The 15,708-nt window shown below is 45.6% G+C and overlaps 1 protein-coding gene across 3 annotated transcripts in view; it reads left to right on the forward strand.

The window, feature by feature from the left end:
• Window positions 1–15,708, forward strand: part of MYO1D (myosin ID) — a 301,918-nt gene that overhangs the window by 105,014 nt on the left and 181,196 nt on the right. For all 3 annotated transcript variants that reach the window (XM_075911435.1, XM_075911436.1, XM_075911434.1), the window contains exons 12-14: window positions 3,280–3,350; window positions 8,472–8,546; window positions 13,437–13,569. In XM_075911435.1, the coding sequence (XP_075767550.1) occupies window positions 3,280–3,350; window positions 8,472–8,546; window positions 13,437–13,569 (279 nt within the window). The remainder of the gene's footprint in view (window positions 1–3,279; window positions 3,351–8,471; window positions 8,547–13,436; window positions 13,570–15,708) is intronic.

Consider the following 15,708-nt stretch of genomic DNA (forward strand, 5'->3'; position numbering starts at 1 on the left):
AAGAACAACAGGCTTGGGCTGTGCCCACAAAAGCTCCTGATCCCATCTACATGTTTTGCTAGTCTCTACATTGCTACCAGGCCATTTGTTGTGTTTTAAGTCATGAGAGGGTGCGTAACCATTCACTTTCTTGGCCAGGTTTGACTCTCTAAATATTTCTCTTGGCAAACACTGTGGCTGTGTCTACATTGGCCCCTATTCCGTAATAGGGATGCAAATGTAGCACTTTGGAATAGGCTCTTTTCTGGAGGATCTCTTGAAAGTAGGAATAAGAGATCCTCCTGAAAAGAGCTTATTTTCTGGAGGATCGCGTCCAGACTGGTGCTTTTCTCCGGCTTATCTACAAGCCAGAAAAAAGCGGCAGCCATGTTAATGCAAATGCCACGGGGGATATTTAAATCCCCCGCGGATTTGCCTATTCCAAAGTGCTACATTTGCATCCCTATTACGGAATAGGGGCCAATGTAGACACAGCCTATTAGATTGGCAGGGATGCAAAAAGCCCAGCTTGTGTTTATAAGGAAATAGGAAGAAAAGACATAACACTAAATAAGGGTTTGAGGTGGACCTTAAGTCCTTCCAGAAGAGCCCAAACAAACCTGTCAAAAAGCACCCTAAAATTGAAGCCAGTGCACCATCTTAAAGGTATAATCAGATTGGCTTTTCCTACACATGTGCAGTCACTTGCATTTTTTGCTCATTCCAGCTTTTCTAGGAGGACTCCCCTAAACCTATTTTGTTTTCTTTTCAATGCTAGTGACTCCTGTGTTGTGTGCTGTTGATATATCATCTTTGCAACACAGCATTCTAACATCATATTGGGAACATTCTGTGGCAACAAGGGTAGGACTATAGCTTTGGTCTCCATTCACTGACTAGCAGAGCAGTGAAAGTTCTAGTTTGTATGCTTATTGGCTGCCAGTTAATGGTGGGACCCCATCCCCAGAGGAAATCTGCACAACACTTTCAAAAGATGAGCTTGAGCTCATAACTTCACTAGATACTGAAAATCACGGACCAAATAGGCACTAGGTTTGACTTAATTACAATAATTTATTGCCCACTAACAATCCCCCAATTGCTTTCTCCCCGTCCCTCCACTCCTCTCCCTCCCGCCCTCTTGACTGGAGAAGTGTTAACAGGCCATTTCACCTTGAATGGTCTCTTTAAATATGTATTAAACTACTTACGCTAAACAATCTGTTCTACCTTGTAGTTAGCTGGGATGTTCTGAGTTTCTGACATTTCCCAGATATGAAAAAGAGCTCCCGTGTAAGCTCAAAAGCCAGTTTTTCACCAAGAGATGCTAGTCCAATAAGTCATTGCATTATCCATGTTATCTCTCTAATTACTAGAGTCTGAATGGATACAAAATTTGTATCCTCTTCTGTATCAGTAAAAAGGAGCTTGTAGATATCTACATGACTGTGGATGCGGAAACCTGCAGATATAAAGTGGATATCCACAGATTTGCAGGATTCCAAGTATTAAATGTGTATCCACATCCATATCTGCAAAAAATGTTCCAGATATCCGCATCCACGTCGGCAGATAAAGTGGATATCCTTGGATTTGCAGGGCTCTATTCATTATTGGTGGGACAGATTAACCCATGCTTTATAAATACCTTACACTTCATTCAGTCATCCTGAGTTAGTGATACCATGATATAGAATCATAGAATACTAAGACTGGAAGGGACCTCAAGAGGTCATCGAGTCCAGTCTCCTACCCCCATGGCAGGACCAAATACTGTCTAGACCATCCCTGATAGACATTTATTTAACCTACTCTTAAATATCTCCAGAGATGGAGATTCCACAACCTCCTTGGGCAATTTATTCCAGTGTTTAACCACCCTGACAGTTAGGAACTTTTTCCTAAAGTCCAACCTAAACCTCCCTTGCTGCAGTTTAAGCCCATTGCTTCTTGTTCTATCCCCAGAGGCCAAGATGAACAAGTTTTCTCCCTCCTCCTTATGACACCCTTTTAGATACCTGAAAACTGCTATCATGTCCCCCCTCAATCTTCCCTCTTCTAAACTAAACAAACCCAGTTCCTTCAGCCTTCCCTCATAGGTCATGTTCTCTAGACCTTTCATCATTCTTGTCGCTCTTCTCTGGACCCTCTCCAATTTCTCCACATATTTCTTGAAATGCGGCACCCAGAACTGAACACAATACTCCAATTGAGGCCTAGCTAGCGCAGAGTAGAGCGGAAGAATGACTTCTTGTGTCTTGCTCACAACACACCTGTTAATGTATCCCAGAATCATATTTGCTTTCTTTGCAACAGCATCACACTGCTGACTCATATTCAGCTTGTGGTCCACTATGACCCTTAGATCCCTTTCTGTCGTACTCCTTCCCAGACAGTCGCTTCTCATTCTGTATGTATGAAACTGATTGTTCCTTCCTAAGTGGAGCACTTTGCAGTTGTCTTTATTAAACTTCATCCTATTTACCTCAGACCATTTCTCCAATTTGTCCAGGTCATTTTGAATTGTGACCCTATCCTCCAGATTAGTTGCAATCCCTCCCAGCTTGGTATCATCTGGAAACTTAATAAGCATACTTTCTATACCAATATCTACATTGTTGATGAAAATATTGAACAGAGCCGGTCTCAAAACAGACCCCTGCGAAACCCCACTTGTTATGCCTTTCCAGCAGGATTGTGAACCATTAATAACTACTCTGAGTATGGTTATCCAACCAGTTATGCACCCACTTTATAGTAGCCCCATCTACCTAGTTTATTGATAAGAATATCATGCCAGACCGTATCAAACGCCTTACTAAAGTCTTAAGTACACCACATCCACCGCTTCTCCCTTATCCACAAGACTCGTTATCCTATTAAAGAAAGCTATCAGATTGGTTTGACATGATTGTTCTTGACAAATCCTTTATGTTGATTTGGAGGTGATTACGATGCCATGAAGGAATAGGAGCAGATGGAAACAGAAGGCAAACTGTTCAGTTTCCACGCACATATTCTTAATAAAAAAGGAACAATTTTTGGAGGTGTCAGTGTCTACTTACTTTTAAAAAAATCTGGATCCTGAGACATGGTTTATTTTTGTCTGTTTTAATTATCTCAAAAAAAATCTAGATAAAAGTACATGGTGTTTTGTGTCTGCTGAAAATAGAATAACTTTACAGTTCATTTGTTGTAATACAAGGTGCAACTAAAAGCTCCTCTGCCCTGAAAATTTTTGAATTTCAATGCTCACGCTTCGTGCCCTTCTTTAACAAACATGTGATTGATTTATTTTAGGTTTGTGCGGCAGACAAGATCTTGGAGTTTGATAGAGACTTTCGGATTAAGCACTATGCAGGAGATGTTATGTGAGTGTTGCCTTTTTGTGTTAGAAGATTACTTTTTTTGAGAGAGAGAGAGAGAGAGAGCAGAGTAAGATGCATCTTCTACTTGTTCTTGTCCAGCTTTAACCTGTATTGTGTTCTGATTTCTGTGGTAAATAAAAGAGATTTAACATAAAATTCAGTATAAAACTTGTTCTTGCTACATGCTATACTGTCATCTTCTAGGAAGTTAGAGGGAATATGAAGGGAGGAGGATGAAAAATGAAGTTTCCCAAGAGACTCTTAGGTCTTGTCTACACAAGAAAGCTGTACTGACCTAAGAAATCTGTTCAGTGCTATATCAATGTAGTTTAAATGGATAAAGAATCAAATTCTGTTTTAAGGGTGCTTTCTTTCAATTCAGTTAATCTTAAACAAGAGTGTTCTCACAAGACCCATACATTAATCTAACTATTTAAGGATTTTTCTGTACTTAAAATTAGTTTTGAAATAATTATTTTGGATGTGGATTCAATTAAATTGGACAAGAGCACCAGAATAAGAGTGTTGACATAGAGAATGAATCCAGAATAACTATTCTGGTATATTGAATGGTTCTGTAGCACCTTAGAGACTTATATGACGGACACGGACACGAGCTTCTGTGGGCAAAACACACGTTTTTGGGTGAATCATCTGAAGAACTGTGTTATGCCCACGAAAGCTCATGGTTCTATCTAAAATTTGTTAGTCTCTAAGATGCTACAGACCACTTGTTGTTTAAGTTCAGACTAACAAGCTACTCTGCTGAGACTTTTATTTTGGTATTTTTTTAATGTAAAAGAATCATTTAATCAGTTCAGTTTTCTTTTATAGACAGTACTTGGAGCATGTTAATGGTAGGACAATTTGGGACATTGTATAGATAACCAGTCCAGCCTTTATTGAGTCCATTAAGGGAAGCTGGATTTCTTGTGGAGTCTCTGCTAAATATAGCTTCATTCAGAGACACAGCTTACTCTGAAGTAGCCAAATTTCTCTGAGAGCTTAGGGAAAAAGAACGAGGAGGTAACTCTTTGGCTGACCTTAGCTGCTAAGAGCTTGCAAATTGAAGAGGACAGAAGTGAATTGTGAAAGCACCTGCAGACAGTATTAGTGCCCACAATTTGTTGGTTTAAATAATTCTTACGGTCTCTCATCTGCAGATTTAAAAGTGCCTTCAAGTTAGGGAAGCATTATTTCCAGGGGTCAACAAATTCTGGAAAACCCTACTCGCCAGCCAAAAAAGGGACTCGCCACCCTCCCCCACTAAAAGTGGGGTTTTTTTTTAATGGCATAAATTCCTATAAGAATAAGAACAGTAATTATTAATAAGTTATTAATAAATATCTTACAAAACTCTACCTTTTCTCTCTGCTGCCATGTCTCCTCCCCTTGCTCCATCAGCTCCCCTGGTGCCTGCTGCCCCCAACCCCTCACCTGACTCCTGCCCTTCTCACTGCCCTCAGCCTTCCTGAGACCTGCCCCCCTCCACCAGCCCTTCTCTCCGCCCTGTGCCCACTCCTCCAGTAGCCCCACTCTGATCGTGTGAGCTACTCCTCCTCATCCCCTCTCCTAAAACCTGCCTCTACACACCTGCCCTGCCTCTCTCCTCTGGTGCTGGTCCCTCCCCTGCAGGTGTCTGCCCTTCTGCTTCACCCCCAGAATCCCTTGGCACCTGCACCATCACTGCCCCTGCCCCCTTTGCTCTCTTTTTCCCTGATACCCACCCCCTCACCACCCTCTGCCCTCATTCATAGAATCATAGAACTGGAAGAGACCTCAGAAGGTCATCAAGTCCAGCCCCCTGCTCTAGGCAGGACCAATTCCAACTAAATCAACCCGGCCTGGGCTTTGTCAAGCCGAGACTTAAACACCTCTAGGGATGGAGACTCCACTACTTCCCTAGGTAACCCATTCCAGTGCTTCACCACCCTCCTAGTGAAATAGTTTTTCCTAATATCCAACCTGGACCTCTCCCACCACAACTTGAGATCATTGCTCCTTGTTCTGCCATCTGCTACCACTGAGAACAGCCTCTCTCCATCCTCTTTGGAACCTCCCTTCAGGAAGTTGAAGGCTGCTCTCAAATCCCCCCTCGCTCTTCGCTTCTGCAGACTAAACAGACCCAAGTCCCTCAGCCTCTCCTCATAAGTCATATGCTCCAGCCCTCTAATCATTTTGGTTGCCCTCCGCTGGACCCTCTCCAATGCGTCCACATCCTTTTTGTAGTGGGGGGCCCAGAACTGGACACAATACTCCAGATGCGGCCTCACCAAAGCCGAATAAAGGGGAATGATGACATCTCTGGATCTGCTGGCAGTGCTCCTCTTAATGCAACCTAATATGCCATTAGCCTTCTTGGCTACAAGGGCACACTGTTGACTCATATCTAGCTTCTCATCCACTGTTACCCCCAGGTCCTTTTCTGCAGAACTACTACTTAACCGGTTGGTCCCCAGCTTGTAACTATGCTTGGGATTCTTCCGTCCCAAGTGCAGGACTCTACACTTGTCCTTGTTGAACCTCATCAGATTTCTTGTGGCCCAATCCTCCAATTTGTCTAAGTCATTCTGTACCCTTTCTCTGCCCTTGAGTGTGTCTACCTCTCCCCCCAGCTTAGTGTCATCCGCAAACTTGCTGAGGGTGCAATCCATCCCCTCATCCAGATCATTAATAAAGATATTGAACAAAACCGGTCCTAGAACCAAACCTTGGGGCACTCCGCTAGAAACCGACTGCCATCGATCACTACCCACTGGGCCCGGCCTTCTAGCCAGCTTTCTATCCATCTTACCGTCCATTTATCCAAACCGCATTCCCTTAACTTGCTGGCAAGAATATTGTGGGAGAACGTATCAAAAGCCTTGCTAAAGTCAAGGTATAGAACATCCACTGACTTCCCCATGTCCACCGAGCCAGTTACCTCATCATAGAAGCTAATCAGATTGGTCAGGCATGACTTGCCCTTCGTGAATCCATGCTGACTATTCCTAATCACTTTCCTCTCATCCAAGTGCCTCAATATGGATTCCTTAAGGATCCCTTCCATGATTTTTCCAGGAACTGAGGTAAGACTGACCGGCCTATAGTTCCCTGGATCATCCTTCTTCCCTTTTTTGAAGATGGGCACTACATTTGCCTTTTTCCAGTCATCCGGGATTTCTCCCGATCTCCACGACTTTTCAAAGATAATAGCCAAAGGCTCCTCAATGACATTTGCCAACTCCCTCAGTACCCTCGGATGCATTAAGTCTGGACCCATGGATTTGCGTACGTTTAGCTTTTCTAAATAGTTCCTAACCTGTTCTTTACCCACCACGTGCTGTCCATCTTCATCCCATCTTGCGTCACTTGGCGCAGAAGTCCAGGAGCCGACCTTGTCCGTGAATACATTCCCCTGTGCCCTCACAGATGCCTTGTTCCATCCCCGCCTTCCTCATGCCCACCCCTTCTTTCAAGCCTTCTCCCAGCACCTCCTCCTCCCCCTCTACCCCCCAGTGCCCTTATCCTCTCCTCTCCCAGCATCATCCTGTCCCCCTCCCACTGACACCTCCCCTCCTGCCCTTTTCCTCATTGTCTGCACTTGGCCCCCTGGCATTTGTCTCTTCTTCACCCCTGTCCCTTGGTGCCTTCCTCTTTCTTCTTATTCGTCTCCTGACCTCCTCCCCTCAGCACAAGCCTCTTCCCCATATTTTTCCCCTCCCCTCCCCAGGGGCCAGCTCTAGGTTTTTTGCTGCCCCCAAGCAAAACATTTTTTGCTTTTGTTGTTGTCTTTTACATGTTTGCATTTTGCAATGGGTTTTGTTTGTTTGTTTTCTTTTTTGTCCCCGCATTTTAGCCCTATAAATAGCAAATAGCATTTTCATTCTTTTTTTCCATAAAGGCAAAGGCGCTTCAAGTGAACTCCCCCTTTCACTTGCTGCTGGGTCACAGCAGCCTTTTCCCTGCCCTGTCCAGCCCCTCCCTATGGGCAAGCACCCTTCACTCCCGACCCACAGGGGGAGCAGGGTGCAGGAACAGCACAGAACCAGCACAGGGACAGGGGAACGGGAGGCATGGAGCCAGAGGGATGCAGGGATCGGGAGTAGCAGGGTGCAGTGGAGGCACAGGGAATGGGATACGGGGAACAGGAGGGGCAGAGGGATTGAGGTCTAGGGGCAGTGCAGGGAACGGTCAGCACAGAGCTGGTGGGGGGGAGCAGGGTGCGGGGGTGTGGTGGAGGCACGGGGAATGGGATGCGGGGAACAGGAGGGGCAGAGGGATCGGGGTCTGGGGGCAGTGTAGGGAATGGGAAGCACAGAGCTGGGGGGGCAGGGATCGGGGGGGGGAGCAGGGTGCGTGGTGTAAGGGCAGCGCAGAGCCAAAGGGTTGCAGGGAAGAGGGAGAGCAGGGGGTCCGGGGTGCAGGGGCGAGGTGGGGGAACGGGTGGTGCAGAGACAAAGGGGAGCTGGGGCGGGACGCCAGGACGCTGGTGTGACCTGGCCCTGCTGATTTTAAAGGGCCGCGGCAGCTTGGCTCTGGCCGCATGTCCCTGGGAGCTAGCTGCGGCGCGCGGCGCAGCCAGGGCCTGTCCCGCCAGCTCCAGTTCTGCCATGGCCCCAGCCCCCCTTTTTCTCTGCGCTGCCCCTGCTCCCCGGACCTCCTGCTCTCCCTCTTCCCTGTGACCCTTTGGCTCTGTGCCACCCCTGCACCCCGCTCCCCCCGTTCCCTGCCCCCCCAGGCTCTGTGCTGCCCATTCCCTGCACTGCCCCTAGATGGGGCTGCGCCGCCCGTAGTGGGGCTTTGGCCAGCCCGTCACAACGGCCCACCGGGCCAGTCCGCCTCTGCACCCGCCAGCGGGTAAAATCTACTTGCCGCGAGCGAGTGCATTTGTCGAGCCCTGATTATTTCCATTTTAAAGAGGGAGAAATTGAGGTACATGAAGTGATTTTTTTCAGAAGGTTACAAAGCAAGTTAGTCGCAGATCTGAGAGTGAACCTGTCCCTCGATTCCCGGTCCCGTGCGTTTGCCACTTTTTTCTTTCCTTGTATGTCACTCATGTTGGTGAACACGGGCTCTTTCTACCATGTACCAGAAGCTGGCCGTGATACGTGACCTCTGTGCAACTGTTTTTCTCTTTCATAGATATTCAGTCACAGGATTTATTGACAAAAACAAGGACACTTTATTCCAAGACTTCAAACGCCTAATGTATAACAGGTAAGAACAAAGCTTTGATCAGACAACCTGATTTCTGAGCTATTTTACAGTACAGCAAAATATTTACTTATAGTCTAGGTCCGTGGTGCTCAACCTTTTTTAATTCGCAACCCCCAGAGCCAGGAAAATGTTTGTGAAGTGCGCGCAAAAAAAAAAGTCCCAGGAACATTTTGTTGCAACTCCTTTAATTTGAAGCACCGGTCTGCTCCCCCGCCGCTTGTCCGTCGGGCGGCGAGCTGGGAAAACAAAATGGCAGCCGGCCCGGATTGAAGCGCTGCAATCCCCCAGGAAGATGGCCACGACCCATGGGTTGTGCACTGCTGGTCTTAGGTCAGTGATCGCCAACCAGTAGATTGCGGAGGCACTGCCAGTTGATCTTCCTGTGGCAGCTGGGCATTGGGGGGGAAGGAGGAGAGAGTCCCATGACTCCACACCAGACCCAGCTTCTCAGGAAGTGCATGCACGCGGCTCCTCCCCTCTCCACAGCAACGTGCGCGTTTTCTTGTCTTGCCTTCCTCCCCCCCGCCCCCCAGCACCCTGCCCAGACACCCACCAGCACCCTGCTCCTGCCCCTACCCCTGCCCAGACACCCACCAGCACCCTACCCCTGCCCAGACACCCACCAGCACCCTACTCCTGCCCCTATCCCTGCCCAGACACCCACCAGCACCCTACTCCTGCCTCCTTCCCCCTGGCCAGACACCCACCAGCACCCTGCTCCTGCCTCCTTCCCCCTGGCCAGACACCCACCAGCACCCTACTCCTGCCTCCTTCCCCCTGGCCAGACACCCACTAGCACCCTACTCCTGCCCCATCCCTGCCCAGACACTCACCAGCACCCTGCTCCTGCCCCCCTTCTCCTGGCCAGATACCTAACCCCAGCTTGCTCCTGTACCCTACTTCCTGCCCAGATTCTGCAACCTCCCCCCCCCCCCCCCAATCCCAGTCACTGGTAGCTCTGTTCCACACATTGGATCCCACACTGGGAGATTTTTGGCCTCATCCCAGAAGGTAGATGGGCCCTAAAAGCCATTAACCCTGGAACCCCAGAAGAGTTGATCTGGCCTGAGGCCTTGAACCTCAGTCCTTCCTTCTCTCCCCTCTCCTTCCCCCCAGGGAACTGGAGTGTCAGGAGAGGGAGGTGTCCCAGCTGGTGCCTCATCAGTGAGTGTTGGTTTTTTTGGAGGGGTTGTGTTTTTTGGTTTCTCTGCATCTCACTTGTGTGGTCCCTGACTGATCTTTCTGTGGGTCAGTGGCCCCTGACCCAAAACAGGTTCCCCGACCCTCCCATAAATAAAGACAACGTTGAAATGTTTTTTTGTTGGACATAATATTTTATTTAAAAATGAAGCCTGGCCAGCAAGCTCCCATTGGGGCCAAGTCCCCATCTGACTGAGTGTAAAAAAGTTGGAGACCACTGGTCTAGGTCATAGATGATCAAGAGGCTTCCCATAGTCTTAAAAATCTATCATATCATGAACACACAGGCTAGAGAATTTCACCCAATATTTCAGCATAAAGCCTTTCTGGATAAGCTAGAGCACATCTTTTCTAGGATGACAGATGATCTTGGTTTAAATATTTCAAGTGATTGAAAATCCACTAGATTGCCAGGCAAACTATTTCATTGGTTAATCACCTTCTCTGTAAACTAATTGCATGTCTAGTCTGAATTTATCTAATTTCAACTTCTAGCCATTAAATTCTTATGCCCACATCCGTTGGATTAATGAATCCTTTATAATAGGAAATCTTTCCTCTGTGTAGACCCTAATCAAATTACTACTTAAATGTCTCTTGGCTGAGCTATCTGTATTGAGTTCCGTTAGTCTCTTGCTTGTAAGGCAGTTTTTCTAGACCTCACAGCATTCTTGTAGCTTGTTTTTTAAACCTTTCCTAATTTGTCAGCATTCATTTTGAAGTGCGGCACCAGCAGAGAGCCAGTATGCCAGTAACTGTGTCACTGTTTTCTACAGCAGTATAGCTCCTTCTTACTTGTCCATTTTCCCCCGGCCTACACATCAAAGGATCACATTAGCTACCTCAACTGCCACACTACAAGGGGGAGTTCATGCTCAGTGGATTATTCACTGTGACCTTGTAGAGGGGCTGCTTTCCAAGGTCCAGTTCCCCATCCCATCTATCTGGCTGTATTAAAATGCATGAGTGGCCCCAACTTAGCAGTTATCCCGGTCACTCTGTACAGCAGACGTGTTCTCATCTTCACGTGCTCTTCCCCCGGTCTGTGTCATTTACTAGCTTGTCAGAAATGGTTGAGTATTTTCTTTTGAGTCACTGATAAATATTGAATATGGGCCCAGAACAGACCTGGTGGGACTCTACTGGAAGCAGCCCCATAGATGAAGGATTCCCCATTTATAGTTTTTCTGGCATCTGCCAGTTGGTTTTAATTAAATATGCTACATTGATTCTGTATTGTCCGTTTTTAATCTGAATGTCATATGTATGTCAACCTTTGTTTGCCAAAGTTGTAATCGTGTCAGACCATGATGCCATGTTAGTTTCACAAGAGTTCTTTACACAATAATCCTAGGGCTGGAAGAGACCTCAGGAGGTCATCAGGTCCAGCTCCTTGCCCAAAGCTGGACCAGCCTCAACTCAATCATCCCAACCAGGGCTTTGTCAAACTGGGACTTAAATTCCTTACAGATGTGTGGTTCAAGTAATCAGGTCTTGCAGACTGAAAATGTTTAACTTTGGTATGTGCTGTTTAGCATTCTTCCTATTTACTGTTAAAATAGAAAGCCTTTCATTATCGCTTAGATGTGGCTCCATCTTCTATTTTCTTTCCAAGCACAGGACAGAAATATTAATGAGCATATTTGCTTTTTCTACATATTGACAACTGAATCATTCTTATCTAATAACGGACCTATACTACTGCATGGTTGGTTTTTTTTGTTTTGTTCCTGATATTTTAAAATATCTCTACTAGCAACAGTACCTTTTCTTCCTTTATGAATTCCCTGCATTTTATGATTAATTATTTATAGTCATTGCTGTCAGCTTCTCCTTTTCTATTTTTATGAATATTTTAATAGGATGTTTTTTTACTGAAGAAGGCTTTCATGTCTGGAATTGAGCATTTTTAGCATCCAAGTCAGCAGTTGCCTAAGAATATTTTATTGCTCAACTGTGTTTGTTCTACCCACACAATATTTCTTGTTTTATAGTTTTGAGAGATTGGCCCTTTTTATAGTCGCAAATAGGTTTGGGCTGTATTCTGTTGGCACATGTATGTAATTGATCATTGCATATAAACAATAACTAATTTTTACTTCAGTGATCAGTCATCTTTATCTATTTGAAAGAGGTTGTAATACAGAGTTACCTTTAGATGGGTGTAATGCTGCTTGTGCTAGAGCAGTGGTCACCAACCAGTAGATCGGCATCTACTGGTAGATCTTGGAGCCTCTGACAGGTGATCCTGACTGGTTTGGCCAAGAGGCTATCAAGTGCCTACGCTTCGGCTGCCCTTTACCCCCACTGCTGCGCATCTCCTGCCCCTCCCCCTGGGAGTCTCCTGCTTTCTGTGCAGTGCAGGAGAGGGAAAAGAGGGGTGCTGATGTCAGGATTCCCCCTCTCCCATTCTGTATCCTTTCTCTACAGAGCAGAGAGGGGGCACAACAGGACCAGGGATGGAGTTTGCTGGAGCCCAGGCTAGTAGATTTTGTGTGCTCCGGCCCCGGAGGGCATGGCCGGGGGAGGGGAGGCTGGAATGCCAGCGCAGGAAGGAAGGAATGTTGGGGGCGGGGAAGCCCTGAGCCTTGGGGGGTGGATGCAGGTAAGCTGGGGGCCACATCCAGCCACTGGGCCTTAGGTTTTCCACCCCTGCTTTAACAGCTTCTCTTCTTGCTAGTTTAATGCCTAGCCAGCTAGCCAAGCTAGTCTGTCATGAGGCGTATTGCTTCTCCTGCTAAGATGGAAGCTTCATCTCCCCAAAGAGAGGGGAGCGATGTTCCACCAACCCAGATCTTCTACTTTATTTCACCTTGCAGCAGCTCATATCCATTATCTCCTGTTCATCTTGTCTTGCTTGTGAGGCAGGAAAGATCTTTCCTCTCCTGCAGCTCCCCCTTCTGTAGTTGAAGCAAAATGCAGGACAATGTAGCACTTTAAAGACTAACAAGATGGTTTATTAGATGATGAGCTTTCGTGGGCCAGACCCACTTCCTCAGATCAAATAGTGGAAGAAAGTAGTCACAACCATATATACCAAAGGATACAATTAAAAAAAATGAACAAATATGAAAAGGACAAATCACATTGCAGAACAGAAGTGTCCCTGATGGATCAGCTTATGTACTGCCTTGTTAAAGGCATGAATTTAACTGCAACTCTTTATTTTTACCCTGCATTTCTGACTGAGTAATGTAGGTTAAAGCTTAAAATTGGTTTGGGTTGGCTTTTGGCTTTATTTTAATAAAATTGCCACTTGTGCAGGATATATTAGTTTGGATAAACATTTTAAAGGGAGAGGTAGGTTGTGTGGTGTTTCATATTAATTTCTTAGGCTACTGATCTTAATTTTGGGCCCCTTTTTAAGCATGCATTTGTGCTGGCTAGACTAATGACTATAAAGAAATCTCTCAGCCACTTTCCGTTCTACCTTTATCTAGCTAAAACTGTGTGTTGCCATGCTACCAGTATATTCAGTAATAACCTTACATTGCAAGTTAATTAACAAACAGAGTTTCTTAGTACCAACCTGATGTATTGGCTTTGTTGGTCATGTCAAAAGAACTGGGCTCACCATCAGTCTGACCCAGAATTGCCTAATTTAGAGCACGGTAAAATTAGTTACTGCCACTGCCACTTGTTAGAATCTTTATAAGTAAACAAATTGCTTCCTTTAACTCTGGCTTGTAGCTCCAATCCTGTGTTGAAGAAGATGTGGCCTGAAGGTAAATTGAGTATCACAGAAGTGACCAAGCGACCCCTGACTGCTGCCACCCTTTTTAAGAACTCCATGATTGCACTAGTAGACAACCTGGCATCTAAGGTAATAATTTGACTGTCTGAAAATCAGTTCTGACTTTGGATTATAGAGTGGTGTGGATCTTAAAATTCCAAGTTTATCAATGTCATATTATTTTTGCCTCCAGGTGAAGTTCCATTATTGAGGCCATCAGTCATAAGTAGTTCTTAATATGCTAAGCAAATACTCCATTCCTTTAGCAAAGCTGTTGAAGATTGTGGAGTGTAGTGCTGAGAAGTATCCGCTCTGTGTGGGGGGGGGGGGGGGGTTTGGTTGTTTGGGGGTTTTTTTTGGTCTTTCAGTACAAGGCATGACTTGTGTGGAAGCCAACTAAAGAAAAATTGGTGTGTGAGTTTCCTCTGTGATGTGAGGGAAGGGGAGGTTGTCCGAGGTAGAGAAATTTAGGCTATGGCTGGAAGTCAGCATGAGAACTCTGCAGTGCAGCACACTTGAGCAGCTGGACAATGCTAAGTTACATAGTCGTGAAAGCATTTAGTAATTATAGGTGTCTGGCAATTATTGATACCAGGCAGATTAATAGAATATTGATAGGAATAGTAAAGGGTGACCTTGGAAGCTGCTAAAATATATTAACACACTTAGAATAATTAAGCAATAATGATCAAGCCTCTTGATATTTTCTCAGGATTAATGGCTGCTTGGGAGTAGTTGATGGCCCAAAGTACAGAGGAGAGCTATGTTGTTAACCCCAGAGAGAAGCATTGTACTACATCTTTACTGCTATAATTAAGAGGAACAAATGAAAATAATTTTTGAAATGCTATTTTCATTTTTTTGCTCCTCTGGCAACCACATCACACTTGGTGTCTAAGTTAATGTTGTTTTCTGTTTATCTGGCTTTTCTAGCGTATTAATAGCTGTTATAACTATTCTAATGACCAGCTTATTGCAATGTCAGCGCACATGGGAAAAGCGAAACCAGTTTTACTTCAAATATGTTATAGGAAATAGTGTATTAAAATGAGCAATATGGATAACTTGCATGAGAGGATTGGGTGGCTCGTGTTCATAATGGAAGGCGGAGTCTAACTGAGGTCATCCTTTGAAATCCATCCCAAGTCAGAATTCATTATCCTTTGAAGGCTAAAGCACACAGTACTCAGCTGAGGTCTTCCCCGCACTGAGCAGAGCCATCTCACAGGGGTAGCCATGTTAGTCTGTAACTTGAAAAATGAGTAGTCCTGCGGCACCTTAGAGACTAGCAAAAGTCTAGGTCTAGGATCATGAACTTTCGCGGGTAAAACCCACTTCATCACATCCAACTCATCTGAAGTGGATTTTAGCCATGGAAGCTCATGATCTTAGACCTAGACCTTTGCTAGTCTCTGAGGTGCCACAGGACTACTTGCTTTTGAGTAGAGCAGGACACTTACCTCCTGTGTCTTATGTACAACTCTATGGTTAGCCTGACGATTAGCCTGTTTTGCAGCTGTATCACATGGTTCACGCCTGTTCAGTTCGTGATCCACTATAACCCCCAGACCCTTTCCAGCAGTATTTCCATCTAGCCAGTTATTCCCATTCTATAGTTGTGGTTTAACTTTTCCTTTCCTTGTGAAGTACTTTGTCCTTTATTGAATTGCATCTTATTGCTTTCAAACCAATTCTCTAAGTTGTCAAGGATGTTTTGAATTTGAATCCTGTGTTCCAAATAGGGATGCAAAATCCTGATTAATCAGTTAACCGACTAAGTGGGATCCTGGGCAGGGGACCATGAAAACCTGGCTGGAGCAGCCCCCAACCCACGTGGTTCCCGCTTTCAGCACTGTGCGGGGCCGGCTGCCAGGGCTGGAGCAGCCTTCCAGCTGCCATGGGCAGGGGGCCACTTCTGGGGAACTGGTTAACCAGTTTACATCTCTAGTTCCAAAGAGCATACAATCCCTCCCAGGTGGGTGCTCATAGTACTGGACCCAGGGCTGACCTCTGTGGGACACCCCTCCCCCATACTCTTTCCCAGTTTGACAGTGAATCGTTGATGACTACTTCCTGAGTGTGGATTTTAACCAGTTATAGTTCATAGTAGTTTCATCTATTCCACATTTCCCTGGTTTGAGACTGTCTGGGGCCTTACTAAAATGAGATTCACAAACCTTTCATTTTAATTGTATTACGTTCACATTTGGCTAGTTTTTAGAAGTGGCT

This window comes from Pelodiscus sinensis, chromosome 29, assembly GCF_049634645.1.
Source record: "Pelodiscus sinensis isolate JC-2024 chromosome 29, ASM4963464v1, whole genome shotgun sequence".
In the NCBI taxonomy this organism is placed as follows: Eukaryota; Metazoa; Chordata; order Testudines; family Trionychidae; genus Pelodiscus; species Pelodiscus sinensis.